The sequence below is a fragment of the Nerophis ophidion genome, linkage group LG03, assembly GCF_033978795.1.
Source record: "Nerophis ophidion isolate RoL-2023_Sa linkage group LG03, RoL_Noph_v1.0, whole genome shotgun sequence".
NCBI classification, from domain to species: Eukaryota; Metazoa; Chordata; class Actinopteri; order Syngnathiformes; family Syngnathidae; genus Nerophis; species Nerophis ophidion.
In genome coordinates this window covers 85,678,376-85,694,603 of record NC_084613.1, presented here as the reverse complement: position 1 = coordinate 85,694,603, position 16,228 = coordinate 85,678,376, and the positions used below count along the sequence as shown (strand labels likewise).

General features: G+C 40.9%; 1 protein-coding gene across 1 annotated transcript in view; it reads right to left on the bottom strand.

Annotated features, from left to right (window-relative positions):
• The window catches only part of crip2 (cysteine-rich protein 2), a 77,501-nt gene that overhangs the window by 3,059 nt on the left and 58,214 nt on the right, over positions 1-16,228 (bottom strand). The window contains exons 3-6 of the mRNA XM_061896255.1: positions 4,787-4,844; positions 4,575-4,709; positions 2,170-2,238; positions 1,982-2,076 (exon numbers count right to left, since the gene is read on the bottom strand). Of these exons, the coding sequence (XP_061752239.1) occupies positions 1,982-2,076; positions 2,170-2,238; positions 4,575-4,709; positions 4,787-4,844 (357 nt within the window). The remainder of the gene's footprint in view (positions 1-1,981; positions 2,077-2,169; positions 2,239-4,574; positions 4,710-4,786; positions 4,845-16,228) is intronic.

The following is a 16,228-nucleotide window of genomic DNA, read 5'->3' as shown; positions in this document are numbered from 1 at the left end:
ATTTTTTCGGAAGCTGCTTTTATACCCAATCATGGCACCCACCTGTTCCCAATTAGCCTGCACACCTGTGGGATGTTCCAAATAAGTGTTTGATGAGCATTTCTCAACTTTATCAGTATTTATTGCCACCTTTCCCAACTTCTTTGTCACGTGTTGCTGGCATCAAATTCTAAAGTCAATGATTATTTGCGAAAAAAGAAAAGTTTATGAGTTTGAACATCAAATATGTTGTCTTTGTAGCATATTCAACTGAATATGGCTTGAAAAGGATTTGCAAATCATTGTATTCTGTTTATATTTACATCTAACACAATTTCCCAACTCATATGGAAACAGGGTTCGTGAATGACAGAAATACTCCTTATTAAAAATAAACATCTAAATGACAGAAATACTCCTTGTTGGAAACAGGAGTTGAGGAAATCATAAATGACGTCTAAGATCAAACAAACTTTTTTTCACTGGAAATAGTTTGTAGCAGGGTCACGTTGTGGCCTTTCGAGTCACATTTCAAGTGTAAAAAGAAGTTCTAATTAAGGCTACAGCTGTTGATTATTTTAGTAATCGACTAATCTATGGACTACTTTGTCCAAATAATCCAATAACATACTTTATAGCCTCAATTATTTGAGGGAAAATAGTTTTAGAATAAATGTTTTTGCTTGCCATAACCTTTAGTAGCTTCTTTTACTTCTTATTTACCTTGTTTTACCTTCTATTTACCTTGTTTTTTACAAATCTTCAATTGACCTTTTATTTACATTTTCTAAACCTTAGAATTTACCTTTAATTTATCGTCTATTAAGCGTGTTTTATCTTCAATTTTCCTTCTATTTCAGTTGTTTTACCTTTCAGTTACCTTATTTTACTTTGTATTGACTTTTTTTGACCTTTTATATACTTCATCTTCTATTTAGTATGTTTGTATTTTGCTTTTTTATTTACTTTTTTATTGAACCTTCAATAGAACTTATTTTACTTTTAGATATTTGCCTTCTACGTACCTTAAATCTGCCTTTATATTCCCCTTATTTGGCTTGCTTACCTTCTATGTATTTACCTTTTTACCCTCCACCTATTAACTTCCTATATAACGTGTTTACCTTTTGTTTACGTTTCTACCTTACTTATCTTTAAATCAAATGTTTTACCCTCCTACTTATTTACCAGTTTTTAACCTTAGCTTTTTTTACTTTCTAAATATTTACCTTATACCTATTTTTTTACCTTTTTATTAACTTTTTATTAACCTTATTTTTCATTTATTTACCTTTTACATATATTTTAAGTTTACCTAGAAATTTTGTCCATATTTATCTTTCTATATAACTTTTTTTTTTAAACTTTTATTTACCTTCTATTTAGCTTGTTTTACATTCTATGTATTTTTTTTTACCTTTTATTGAATTTGTTTTGCTTTCTAATTTACCTTTTACTTCATATTTACCATATTTTACCTGCCATTTAATTTGTTTTACCTTAACTTATGTGTGTATTTAATAGTTATTATTATTTACATAATGAAACAATCAATTAAAGCAACAAAATAAAGAATTCACCTTGATTGTAATGGATGAAAGGTTGCAGGTGTCAAGTAATACAAGTAGCAAGTAACAGTTGACTCCCATCTTCTCCTGCTCAAATGTCACTTACTTATAATAATAATAATAGATTTTATTTGTAAAAAAAAAAAAAAGCACTTTACGTTGAGCAAACAGCCTCAAAGTGCCACAGTGTGAAAAAAATAGTAATAATAATAATACTAAAAAGATAATAAAAATAAATAAAATATAAAACTAGAACCAGCCCAATAGCCAGAACCAGCATGCATGTCTACAAAAAGACTTTTTTTTTAAAAGATGGGTTTTTAAGCCTTTTTTTAAAAGCATCCACAGTCTGTGGTGCCCTCAGGTGGTCAGGGAGAGTGTTCCGTATTTGCTGCATTACTTGATAAAACACCAGAAGTGTGTATTAGTTGTACCTCTGCATGGCTGCCAGCGGACAAAGTCTTGCTGCACCTCTCACAGCGCAGGCAGGGGCGATGCCAGTCTTTGCCCAGCGATGTTACCTTCTCAGCTGCCAGGAAACACACACACACACACACACACGCACGCACACACACGTTTAAAAGGGTGTGACATAAGAGACATAAATTTATGCGGGACTTACCAAAGTAGACTTTCTTGTTACATCTGGGACACATGTTGGCCTCGCCGGAGAAAGTGGTGATGCTGCCAGCTGCTCTCACACACACACACACACACACACACACACACACACACACACACACACACACACACACACACACACACACACACACACACACACACACACACACACACACACACACACACACACACACACACACACACACACACACTCACTCTTTATATTTGCACTTAAAATAAAGAGAATTTAACTGCCAAGTTAAAGCTGCAGTATGTGTAAATTGTATGGCTCAACTCCCCACACCCATACTGTTACTACTAGTACTACTACTACTGCTGCTACTAGTACTAGTAGCAGTAGTACCTATACTACTACTAGTAGCAATAGTAGTACCTATACTACTACTACTACTAGTGCTGCTACTACAACTGCTTCTACTAGTACTACTACTTTTAGTAGTAGTACTACTACAATATAGGTACTACTACTTTTAGTAGTAGTACCTATACTACTACTACTACAACTGCTTCTAATGCTACTACTACTAATGGTATTACTGCTGCTACTACTACTAGTAGTACTGCTACTGCTAATACTACTCCGACTAATCAATCAGTGTTTATTTATATAACCCTAAATGACAAGTGTCTCAAGGGGCTGCTGCTAATACTACTACTAGTGCTATTACTGCCGTTGGTACTACTACTTCTAGTAGCACTACTACTATTAGGATACTACTACTAATAGTACTACTACTATTAGGATACTACTACTACTACTCTTAATAGTAGTACCAATACTACTACTACTGCTGCTACCACTACTAGTGCTGCTACTACAACTGCTTCTACTGCTACTAGTAGTGTTGCTACTACTACTAGTGCTATTACCGCTGTTACTACTAGTAGTAGTACTACTACTACTAGTGCTATTACCGCTGTTACTACTACTAGTAGTACTACTACTACTACTGCTACTACTCCAAGTGCTATTACTGGTGCTGCTACTACTACTACTAGTAGTAGTAGCACTACTACTATTAGGATACTAAAATAGTAGTAGTAGTACTACTATTAGGATACTACTACTACTGCTATTACTACTTGTAGTAGTAGTACCCATACTACTACTGCTACTACAACTGCTTCTACAGCTACAACTAGTGCTGCTACTACTACTAGTAGTAGTACTACTACTAGTAGTAGTAGTACTACTACTACTACTACTACTACTACTACTACTAGGATACTACTACTACTATTAGGTTAGTAATACTGGTAGTGCTACTACTATACTACTACTACAAGTGCTGCTACTACTACTAGTAGTAGTACTACTAATACTACTACTAGGATACTAGTAGTACTACTACTAATATTAGGTTACTAATACAAGTAGTGCTACTACTATACTACTACAAGTGCTGCTACTACTACTAGTAGTAATACTACTACTACTACAGCTACTACTACTACTACTAGTGCTGCTACTAGTACAAATACTACTATTATTACTACTACCACTGCTACTACTACTAGTAGTACTAATACTACTAGTACTACTAGTGCTATTACTGCTGCTACTATACTACTACTACTACTACAAGTGCTGCTACTACTACTAGTAGTAATACTACTACTACAGCTACTACTACTACTGCTTCTACTACTACTACTAGTGCTGCTACTAGTACAAATACTACTAGTACTATTACTACTACCACTACTACTACTAGTGCTATTACTGCTGCTGCTACTACTACTAGTAGTGCTACTACTAGTAGTAGCGCTACTACAAGTAGAAGCACTACTAGTAGTAGCGCTACTAGCCCTTTGAGACACTTGTGATTTAGGGCTATATAAATAAACATTGATTGATTGATACTAGTGTTACTACAACTACTTGTACTACTACTACTACTACTACTACTACTGCTGCTACTACCACAATTATACATTTCAGAGCTGAAAATACCCAATGCATCACAATTTGCTGGTCTTAGCGTAGACATTAAAAACATATTTTTTCAAAGCAGTTTAGTTTTATCTGCAAACAAAGCAGTTATCTTTGAATACCTTTAATAATAATAATAATAATAACAACAATCACAGGGTATTTTGCGGAATAAACAAATTGATGCAGAACAGATCCTCAGCGGCTGTGTGCCATGTTGCATCACACTTTATAGTTATTATTCACATAAATGTGTCGAACACAACATTTTGTCATGCAGTTTAGTTATGCCTGCAACCAAAGACATTAAAATGCCATCTTTTGGGAGTTCAAAGACTGTAAAATGACCATTATACAGACTTTGGGCCGCAGTGTTTAGTCGTGACCTGCAGGTGGCGCCAAAGGAAATGAAAACGCGCCTTTTTTCATCCTAGGCAAGGTCTTCTTCCTACCTTTGGAGGGAGGCTTGACTGCAAATGTCTTCTTCTCCTCCGCTCGGGAGGACGAGGAGTCCCCGCCAGTTGCCGAGCCGTTGTTGTTGGCGGGGGCGTCGTACACGTAGGAGCCCGCCCCCCCGATGTTCACGCCTGCAGGGAATATAAACTTCTGGTCACATATTTCTACTGTCTAATTTCTGCAGGGTGTAACATGACATGCAGTGCACCTTTTGGCCCAAAGAGGGCAGCGTAGCACGGCTTGTGGCAGTAAGGCCTTCCGTCATGCTGCAGGGGACAAAAACATGCATGATTAATAAATAACTTCTTCTCAAGGAGTGTAAGAAATGCAGTTTTCATATTTAGTTATGTTTACACCCAGGGATGGGTACTGTTCACATTTTAACCGATAGACTTGGGAATCGATACCAGTACCGGTTTTATCGTTTGATAGCACCATTTTACTTTAAACTGAGCTGATTATGATAAATGTGCTGCCCAGTTGTTGTATTGTCATAGAGGAAGTAGCTTTTTTCCATGAAGCTGAATGTGTTGTGCCCTACAAAGTGCTTACACTGTACATAATGTGCCTATTGCCAGCTGTTTTGATTATAACATTCATCCCAGTTGTCATTTTTCCCCCCACCATGTAACAATGCTAATGGTAATAGTAGCCTGCTTTAGGAGCACTTGCATTCAGAAGAGAGGAGCTACACCTCCATGTTGAGATGGCAGTTTCACGCATTAAAGGGGAACATTATCACCAGACCTATGTAAGCGTCAATATATACCTTGATGGTGCAGAAAGAAAGACCATCTATTTTTTTAACCGATTTCCGAACTCTAAATGGGTGAATTTTGGCGAATTAAACGCCTTTCTGTTTATCGCGCTGGAGGCGATGACGTCAGAATGTGACGTCGCCGAGGTAACACACCCGCCATTTTCATTTTCAACACATTACCGCTCTGTTATTTTCCGTTATTTTTACTATTTTTTGGAACCTTGGAGACATCACGCCTCGATGGTGTGTTGTCGGAGGGTGTAACAACACTAACAGGGAGGGATTCAAGTTGCACCACTGGCCCGGAGATGCCAAAGTGTCTGCCGCCAGACCCCATTGAATGTGCCAGAGTGTCTCCACATTTTACCGGCGATGCTAAGACAGACATGGCACAGAGATGTATGGATAACCTGTAGATGCATTTGCAACCATTAAGTCAACTAAATCACAAAGGTGAGTTTTGTTGATTTTGACTGCCAGCTAATCGATCCTAACATGCTACGCTAATCGATACTAACATGCTATTTACCGGCAGTGCTAAAGCAGACATGGCACAGAGATGTATGGATAACCTGCAGATGCATTTGCAACCATAAAGTCAACAAAATCACAAAGGTGAGTTTTGTTGATGTTGACTTATGTGCTGGCGTGACTGCCAGCTAATCGATGCTAAAATGCTACGCTAATCGACGCTAACATGCTATGTACCGGCGGTGCTAAGACAGACATGGCACAGAGATGTATGGATAACCTGCAGATGCATTTGCAACGACAGTCAACAAAATCACAAAGGTGAGTTTTGTTGATTTTGACTGCCAGCTAATCGATGCTAACATGCTACGCTAATCGATGCTAACATGCTATTTACCGGCGGTGCTAAAGCAGACATGGCACAGAGATGTATGGATAACCTGTAGATGCATTTGCAACTATATTACGTTTCCTTCCACCCACATTTAATGCGAAACAAACACTTACCAATCGACGGATTTAAGTTGCTCCAGTGTCAAAAGATGCGAAAGTCCTGATCGTTTGGTCCGCACATTTTACCGGCGATGCTAACGCAGCTATTCGGCCATGCTATGGCTATGAATAGCGTCAATAGCTATTCGCTCAATAGCTCCAGTTTCTTCTTCAATACTTTCATACTCCAACCATCTCTTTCAATACATGCGTAATCCGTTGAATCGCTGAAATCCGAGTTTGAATCCGAGCTAATGTCGCTATATCTTGCTGTGGTTTTCCCATTGTTTGTTTACATTGGCAGCACTGTGTGACGTCACAGGGAAATGGCCAGTGTCTTCGCAGAGAGCCGAAAATAAGGCACTTATAAGCTTTATTTAGGGATATTCCGAGACCGGTAAAATTTAGAAAAAAAAAAATCAAAAAATACAACAAGCCACTGGGAACTGATTTTTATTGTTTTTAACCCTTTTGAAATTGTGATAATGTTCCCTTTTAACAATTTTACACATAAGTCGCTCCGGAGTATATGAAAAAAACTGAGATTTATAGTCCGAAAAATACGGTACTATGGTAATCTACAACACAGCAGCTCAGACGAGGCACCAAGCAGTGTGGGCGGGAAGCGTTTCCGCAGACGCGGAAGGAGCTTTTCACAACAAAATTCCGAAGCTTAGTGATGTATCAGATATGTCAGATTGTAGGTGGGTTTATTTTGTACCCTTCGCGTTCATATTTCACTGTTTGTTGCATTTTTGTTGCGTTTGATTGCAAAATATGTCCATCGAAAGGGGGTGTGACATTCATACTTTGTCAATATTCAATGTTTTATCGTTAATAGAAAAATGTACAATTCCATTATGTTTTTTAAGGCGGTCTGTCATAACCTTTTTAGCATTCAGTCAGACATTATTGTGAAGTTTTGTATTAGTGTCCCTAAAAATAGACGTACAGGCCCCCAGACACATTAAGAACTGTCACTTTAGTAGATTACGACTGAACTGTGAGCGTCTTTCTGACTCTTTCCAAAAAAGGGGACACTCGGCAGCCAGATGATGTCATCGCCCCAGCTTTACGCGACACATAACAGCAACGGCCGCTGTATCCTAGCAACCGTATTCACACTTCCAGGGGCGCCAGGTGACTACTTTGTGTTTCCACTTGAATCATGGATGGCCCATTGCATGCTGGGAATGTGGCGGTCACAGGGAGCATGGCCACTGGTCCACAGCAAAATGACCATAGATGAGGAGGACAGTAGCACTCCTGGCATTTAGGGGCCAAACAAGGTTTTAGAATAAATTACTGTTGCCTAAGAAAAAATAGGATGGACATGTGACTCAATTATGGGAAAAGCAGGTGAATGTACACAAAAATGTTATTTTGATAATGGTTTTATATTTTTTTTTTAAATGAGGAAAGCATTATGTTAAGCAGCTATTGTGAATACACAGCGCCCCTGCTGGTAGGCATGTGACAAAATATTGGAAACTGAGTAAAACAATATTAACATTCATCCATTTTCATTATTTAGTAATATTTTTAGATGGGAAAAAAAATTGTAGCAAAATAGTATTTTAATAATAGTTTTGGATGACAAATAATAATGAGGAATGTGTTTCTTCCCCACAACATCTGTTTTTCTCCCCAAGAAAAAACATCTTGAGTACACAGCGCCCCTTCTGGTGGCATCCAAGTATGACACTTTATTTCGCCTTAATACAGTGGTCCCCAACGCTTAATAATTTGTCCCGCGGCCCGGGTGGGGAGGGATCCTTTTTTTTTTTCTCTTTGTCATGAAAAAGGGAGGTTTTTGTGGTCCGTGCACTAATTGTAAGTGTATATTGTGTTTTTTATGTTGATTTTATAAAAAATAAAATATTTATTTTCATTCTATCTTTTTTAAATAAAAATGAATAAAAATTTCTTCTGCGGCCCGGTACCAATCGAGCCACGGCCCGGTGGTTGGGGACCACTGCCTTAATAGGTTTAAATGTTTATCGTAGGTCTTTTTATCTTTTAAAAATGAGCATGTGAAGTGAAGTGAATTATATTTATATAGCGCTTTTTCTCAAGTGACTCAAAGCGCTTTACATAGTGAAACCCAATATCTAAGTTACATTTAAACCAGTGTGGGTGGCACCGGGAGCAGGTGGGTAAAGTGTCTTGCTCAAGGACACAACGGCAGTAACTAGGATGGCACAAGCGGGAATCGAACCTGCAACCCTCAAGTTGCTGGCATGGCCACTCTACCAACCGAGCTATGCCGCCCCGTGACAAAATTATGCAAACTATGAGCAAACCCATCCATCCATCCATTTTCTACCGCTTATTCCCTTTCGGAGTCGCGGGGGGCGCTGGCGCCTATCTCAGCTACAATCGGGCGGAAGGCGGGGTACACCCTGGACAAGTCGCCACCTCATCGCAGGGCCAACACAGATAGACAGACAACATTCACACACTAGGGACCATTTAGTGTTGCCAATCAACCTATCCCCAGGTGCATGTCTTTGGAAGTGGGAGGGGCCTATCCCCAGGTGCATGTCTTTGGAAGTGGGAGGAAGCCGGAGTACCCGGAGGGAACCCACGCATTCACGGGAAGAACATGCAAACTCCACACAGAAAGATCCCGAGCCTGGATTTGAACCCAGGACTGCAGGAACTTCGTATTGTGAGGCAGACGCACTAACCCCTCTGCCAACGTGAAGCCACTATGAGCAAACATGCGATAAATTAATACATTCATTTATATGTCTTAAATAGCATTTAATACTATTTGCAGAAGGGAAAATAGGTAGAAAACGATGTATTTTATAAGAATAGAATCAACAGCGCCCCTGCTGGTGGCACCCGAGTGTGGCACTCTGTTTTGCTTCAATAAATTTAAATAGTTTACATTTTTCTTTCAGAATGTTCATTGAACAAAATTATGGAAATGATGACCAAATATACGATGAATTAATACATTTCTTAAATATAATTTTTTATCCATTTTTATTAGGGAAAATAGGTAGAAAACTATGTATAAGAATAAAATCAACAGCGCCCCTGCTGGTGGCACCCAAGTATGGCACTCAGATTTGCCTCAATAAGTTTAAACGGTTTTATTTTTATTTTTTTTGGATGGGCATTTAACACAATTATGGAAACTATGACCAAAAATAGGATACCGGTACATTAATCCATTCCTTTAAATTTGTTAAATACGATGAGGTGGCGACTTGTCCAAGGTGTACCCCGCCAACCCCCCAAATGCAGCTAAGATAGGCTCCAGCACCCCTCGTGACCGCAAAAGGGACAAGCGGTAGAAAATAAATGGATGGATTATTTAATACTATTGGTAGAATGGAAACTAGATGAAAAATTATGTATTTTATAAGAATGGAGATTGGCAACACTAAATGGTCCCTAGTGTGTGAATGTTGTCTATCTGTGTTGGCCCTGTGATGAGGTGGTGACTTGTCCAGGGTGTACGCCGCCTTCTCCCCGAATGCAGCTGAGATAGGCTCCAGTATCCTTCGCGACCCCGAAAGGGACAAGCGGTAGGAAATGGATGGATGGAATCAACAGTGCCCCAGCTGGTGGAACCCAAGTATGGCACTCAGTTTGGCCTCGATCAGTTTAAATTGTTTTATTTTTTCCTTTAGGGATGGGCATGTGACAAAACTGAAACAAACTGAGGGAAAAATTTACTATTATCCATCCGTCCATCCATTTTCTACCGCTTGTCCCGTTTTTGGGGTTGAGCTGGGCGCTGGAGCTTACTTTAAAAACATTTAGTACTACTTTTGGATTGAAAAAAAAGGTAAACTGTGTATTATTCCTTTTTGAAAATCTCGAAATAACAGCTCCCCTGCTGGTGACAGCCAGGTGTTGCACTAAGGTTTAAACAATACGTCGATTATAAATCGAAAACATTCCTAATTAAATAAGTATTTAAATGTGCATTACACTGGCAGTTTCTTTACAGGTGACATCGCCAACTAGTGGCCTGGAATGCATACTTACAGGAGTGAAGTGATTTATATTTATATAGCGCTTTTCTCTAGTGACTCAAAGTGCTTTTACATAGTGAAACCCAATATCGAAGTTACATTTAAACCAGTGTGGGTGGCACTGGGAGCAGGTGGGTAAAGTGTCTTGCCCAAGGACACGACGGCAGTGACTAGGATGGCGGGAGCGGGGATCGAACCTGGAACCCTCAAGTTGCTGGCACGGCCGCTCTACCAACCGAGCTATGCCGCCTCTGTTATTGATGGTTAGGTGGAACATTTCAATAAATGTTTTTTTCTTTTAACTAGAGTATTGTAGGGCTGGGCGATATATCGATATACTCGATATATCGTGTGTTTGTCTCTGTGCGATATAGAAAATGACTATATGGTGATATTGGAGTATACATTCTCACGCAGTTACTTTTAGCTGCTGGCATTACACTACAGGCTCTAGACAGCAAGCGCACCTTCTTACATACGTCACATACGTGTACGCCCTCGCGGAGCAGAGAGGTAGCGCCATGGGTAACATTAGCTGTGGTGCTAGTGGTAATGTGAGAGAAATAAGGTGCGAATCTGGTTACAAATGAAGGAAGAATTAATTCCCAAGAAAAATAGCAAGAGGTCGGTCCATCGTCTGGCGGTGGTTTGGCTTTAAGTCGGAATATGTCGAACAGACAACCGTAATTTGTCGAGTGTGGGGCAAAAGCGTTGCTATAAAAAGTAGCATTACTGCTAATATGTAGCATCATTTGAAAAGTCACCCGCTAGAGCAGGGGCGGGCATTACGTCGATCGCGATCGACTGGTCGATCTCGGAGGGTGTGTCAGTCGATCTCAAGCCAGGCATTAAAAAATAGACATAAAAATGAGCAATCATCAATCATACCAAGACGTCACCTTCGTCAGTTGTTTGACATTCTCGGCACCCGAGGATCTTGTGAGATGACGCTGGCTGCTGCGAGCTCATATTTAAGAAAAAAATCACTAACAGGGCGGACGCAGAGAAACACATTTTATTTCTAGAGACTCCGTACCTACTGTCAAAACTCTAAAGACCGACAGCACAGTTCCTGTCTTCACCATAAAAGACCTGTTTCATCCTGCCTGTGCTAACAAAATAAGAGTCTCAGAAATCTAGCAAGCTACGGAGTTTGATGCCAATGTATTTGCACTTAAGATGTGCACTTAAGATGTGACTTTAAGGTTTTACTACTTACGTATAAAATACTACACGGTCTAGCTCCAGCCTATCTTGCCGATTGTATTGTACCATATGTCCCGGCAAGAAATCTGCGTTCAAAGGACTCCGGCTTATTAGTGATTCCTAGAGCCCAAAAAAAGTCTGCGGGCTATAGAGCGTTTTCCGTTCGGGCTCCAGTACTCTGGAATGCCCTCCCGGTAACAGTTCGAGATGCTACCTCAGTAGAAGCATTTAAGTCTCACCTTAAAACTCATCTGTATACTCTAGCCTATAAATAGACCTCCTTTTTAGACCAGTTGATCTGCCGCTTCTTTTCTTTTTTCTCCTATGTCCCCCCCTCCCTTGTGGAGGGGGTCCGGTCCGATGACCATGGATGAAGTACTGGCTGTCCAGAGTCGAGACCCAGGATGGACCGCTCGTCGGGACCCAGGATGGACCGCTCGCCTGTATCGGTTGGGGACATCTCTACGCTGCTGATCCGCCTCCGCTTGAGATGGTTTCCTGTGGACGGGACTCTCGCTGCTTTCTTGGATCCGCTTGAACTGAACTCTCGCGGCTGTGTTGGAGCCACTATGGATTGAACTTTCACAGTATCATGTTAGACCCGCTCGACATCCATTGCTTTCGATCCCCTAAAGGGGGTGGGGGGGGGTTGCCCACATCTGAGGTCCTCTCCAAGGTTTCTCATAGCCAGCATTGTCACTGGCGTCCCACTGGATGTGAATTCTCCCTGCCCACTGGGTGTGAGTTTTCCTTGCCCTTTTGTGGGTTCTTCCGAGGATGTTGTAGTCGTAATGATTTGTGCAGTCCTTTGAGACATTTGTGATATGGGGCTATATAAATAAACAGTGATTGATTGATATTTCTCCCCCGCCCTCAGCGACCGCTTTCTCACTTGCTTGCCCACCCGCACACTCACTGACGTCACTCACCTGCTGCCAGACATTAAAGGGCCACACACATATGCTACTCTCATAACAAAGTGTTTAAAAACCAGTATGCAAGTTGGACAAATGAGATGCCAAATCCAACCACTTTCATGTGGTATTGGACAGAAAGGAGGACTTTTTTTCCCTCCATTTGAAAATGCGGATGTTATCAGCACCACTGTCTAATTCCAATCAATGCAAGTCATCAGAATCAGGTAATACACCAACTTATATTCTTGTCTTCATGAAAGAAAGGAATCTATGTGTGTTAAACATGCTTGTATTATCATTAAACACCATTAACTTGTTAACAAAAATGTCTCTTTCATGAATAAATAAATATAAATTATAAATAGGAATGAGGTAAATCTCCTCGACTTGGTCAATTGAAAAGTAGCTCGCCTGCAGAAAAAGTGTGAGCGCCCCTGCGCTAGAGAATGAAGAGTGCTTGAAACTCTGCATGTCAACATCTCCATTCGCTGCCACATTTTCAGATCAACAATGTATGAAAAAAATAGTCAACAACAGAAGGAGATAACGTCCGCAGTAACCTACCACATAGCCAAGGACGAACACTATTTGATTTCCAATCATGCAGCTCATTTTTATACGACACTTATTGAAATATCTTGTGTGACATCATGCACAAAAGTGCACTTTGCTTGTTTTAAACTATTGTAGTGGGTTTCTGTACAAAAACTGACGGTCAAAGATTCTTGATTGGAAATCCGAGGCTAGACTGGAAAGTAGTGAAATACTTCATGTACAACAAAATAATGTCTATAAAGAGGAACTTGTGCCAATAGAAGACCAATAATCTTAATTAACTGCTGAATACTGGGAGCTTGCACTATGACAGTGGACCCCTGTCATTCCATACACTATAAGTGTGGACCATTTTCTTTTGGGTTGGATCCACTATGGATTGAACTTTCACAGTATCATGTTAGACCCGCTCGACATCCATTGCTTTCGGTCCCCTGAGGGGGGGGTGTTGCCCACATATGTGGTCCTCTCCAAGGTTTCTCATAGTCATCATTGTCACTGTCACTGACGTCCCACTGGGTGTGAGTTTTCCTTGCCCTTATGTGGGCTCTACCGAGGATGTTGTTGTGGTTTGTGCAGCCCTTTGAAACACTAGGGATTTAAGGCTATATAAATAAACGATTGATTGATTTAATTTAGTCTTGTTATGATAGGTCATCTTAGTGACATTATGCACAAAATTGCACTTACAGCTTGTTTTAATACGTCTCTGACAATCTTGCACTTTCTGTTTTGGAAATGACATGAATGTTTGTGCCACTGCTTAATAACTGTTTAATAAATACACTTTTGGTCAATTGACTTAGTTGTGGTTTCTCCCTCTGCAGGAAAGTTTAAAATGAGCATATATTAATGCAGTATGAAGAAGAATGTTTTAATGGAGTTATACTGTAGAATCATCATACTGCTGTGATTATATGTATCAAGTGTTGATCAAGGCTAAGGCAAAATATCGAGAGATATATCGTGTATCGCGATATGGCCTAAAAGTATCGAGATATTTCCTTGCCCTTTTGTGGGTTCTTCCGAGGATGTCGTAGTCGTAATGGTTTGTACAGTCCTTTGAGACATTTGTGATTTAGGGCTATATAAATAAACATTGATTGATTGATGGGGCTTCACGGTGGCAGAGGGGTTAGTGCGTCTGCCTCACAATACGAAGGTCCTGCAGTCCTGGGTTCAAATCCAGGCTCGGGATCTTTCTGTGTGGAGTTTGCATGTTCTCCCCGTGAATGCGTGGGTTCCCTCCGGGTACTCCGGCTTCCTCCCACTTCCAAAGACATGCACCTGGGGATAGGTTGATTGGCAACACTAAATGGTCCCTAGTGTGTGAATGTTGTCTGTCTATCTGTGTTGGCCCTGTGATGAGGTGGCGACTTGTCCAGGGTGTACCTCGCCTTCCGCCCGATTGTAGCTGAGATAGGCGCCAGCGCCCCCCGCGACCCCGAAAGGGAATAAGCGGTAGAAAATGGATGGATGGATGATTGATTGATTGATATTAAAAAAAGGCCATATCGCCCAGCCTTAGAGTATTTCCACAATCCATTCTTCATACAAGACTTCAACGTTCAACTCTTCACTTTTCTTGTCTTTTATATGACCAGAGACACTATGGACGGCCATTTCACAACCTGATGACTTTCTCAGGACACACGCACACACACACACACACACACACACACAAGGCTTCTTTGTCGGGGGAGTCTGCTGGCGCTGGCTATATAGATCACAACACAGCCCACTCGCTTCCCACAGGGTGAAAAATAAATCTTCTCCTCCGACGGACGCTCCACTTTCTATCAACACGGTGACTCACACAACAGAGCCGAAAGTGGACTACTGCAGGAGCTCTTGAACGCACCCCTAATGGGACAACCGGTTCAACAGATGATTGTTTTTGATGACGTGACCTTTATGCGGAATGTAAGGGCCTGAGGAGGGTTTCAAGTATTCAAGCAGCTGGACCACTTTGAAGCTTTCATCATCCAGTCCTACAAAATAGGGCTGGGCCATGAAACGATACCATTATACTGTATATCATATTGGTGTAACGGTACGTGGATTTGTATTGAACCGTGTCGGTACGGGGGTTTCGGTTCGGTTCGGAGGTGTACCGAACACGTTTCCACAGGGACATATTAAGTAGCGTACCGCACGTTGTGTAAACAATGCAGTGCACAGGAAGCCAGTGCAGGTGAGCCAGTACAGGCGTAATGTGATCAAACTTTCTTGTTCTTGTCAAAAGTCTAGCAGCCGCATTTTGTACCAACTGTAATCTTTTAATGCTAGACATGGGGAGACCCGAAAATAATACGTTACAGTAGTCGAGGCGAGACGTAACAAACGCATGGATAATGATCTCAGCGTCTTTAGTGGACAGAATGGAGCGAATTTTAGCGATATTACGGAGATGAAAGAAGGCCGTTTTAGTAACGCTTTTAATGTGTGCCTCAAAGGAGAGAGTTGGGTCGAAGATAATACCCAGATTCTTTACCGTGTCGCCTTGTTTAATTGTTTGGTTGTCAAATGTTAGAGTTGTATTATTAAATAGAGTTCGGTGTCTAGCAGGACCGATAATCAGCATTTCTGTTTTTTTGGCGTTGAGTTGCAAAAAGTTAGCGGACATCCATTGTTTAATTTCATTAAGACACGCCTCCAGCTGACTACAATCCGGCGTGTTGTTCTCATAGTCATTATTGTCACCGACGTCCCACTGGGTCATTTTTGTCACCGATGTCCCACTGGGTGTGAGTTTTCCTTGCCCTTATGTGGGCCTACCGAGGATGTCGTGGTGGTTTGTGCAGCCCTTTGAGACACTAGTGATTTAGGGCTATATAAGTAAACATTGATTGATTGATTGATTGAGTAACCGGGCTACGATAAACTGACCATACCTCCTTTTTTCACCAGATGTCCTCTTTTGCGGGGCTGTCCGGGTGGGGTTTCTTAAATGCCTCAAATGTCCGGCATTTTGAGTTAGGGTTGCGTGTATTTTTAATGTACGTTCAGGGTTAAGAAGGGGTTAAAAACAAAATAATTTGTGAAGGTGTGAGCAGTAGCAGCATTCGTGAGAGAGGGGCAGAGACAGAGAGCGAGAGAGTTATGATGAACGTGCATGCGTCGCCAGGCTCTGCTAGATTGATCAGATTTTAGTGTTTATTATCTATAGCAGGGGTGTCAAAAGTGTGCCCCGGAAGCAATTTGCGGCCCACGGCTAATGTTTGAAAGGCCCACGGCAAATTCTAAAAATACTA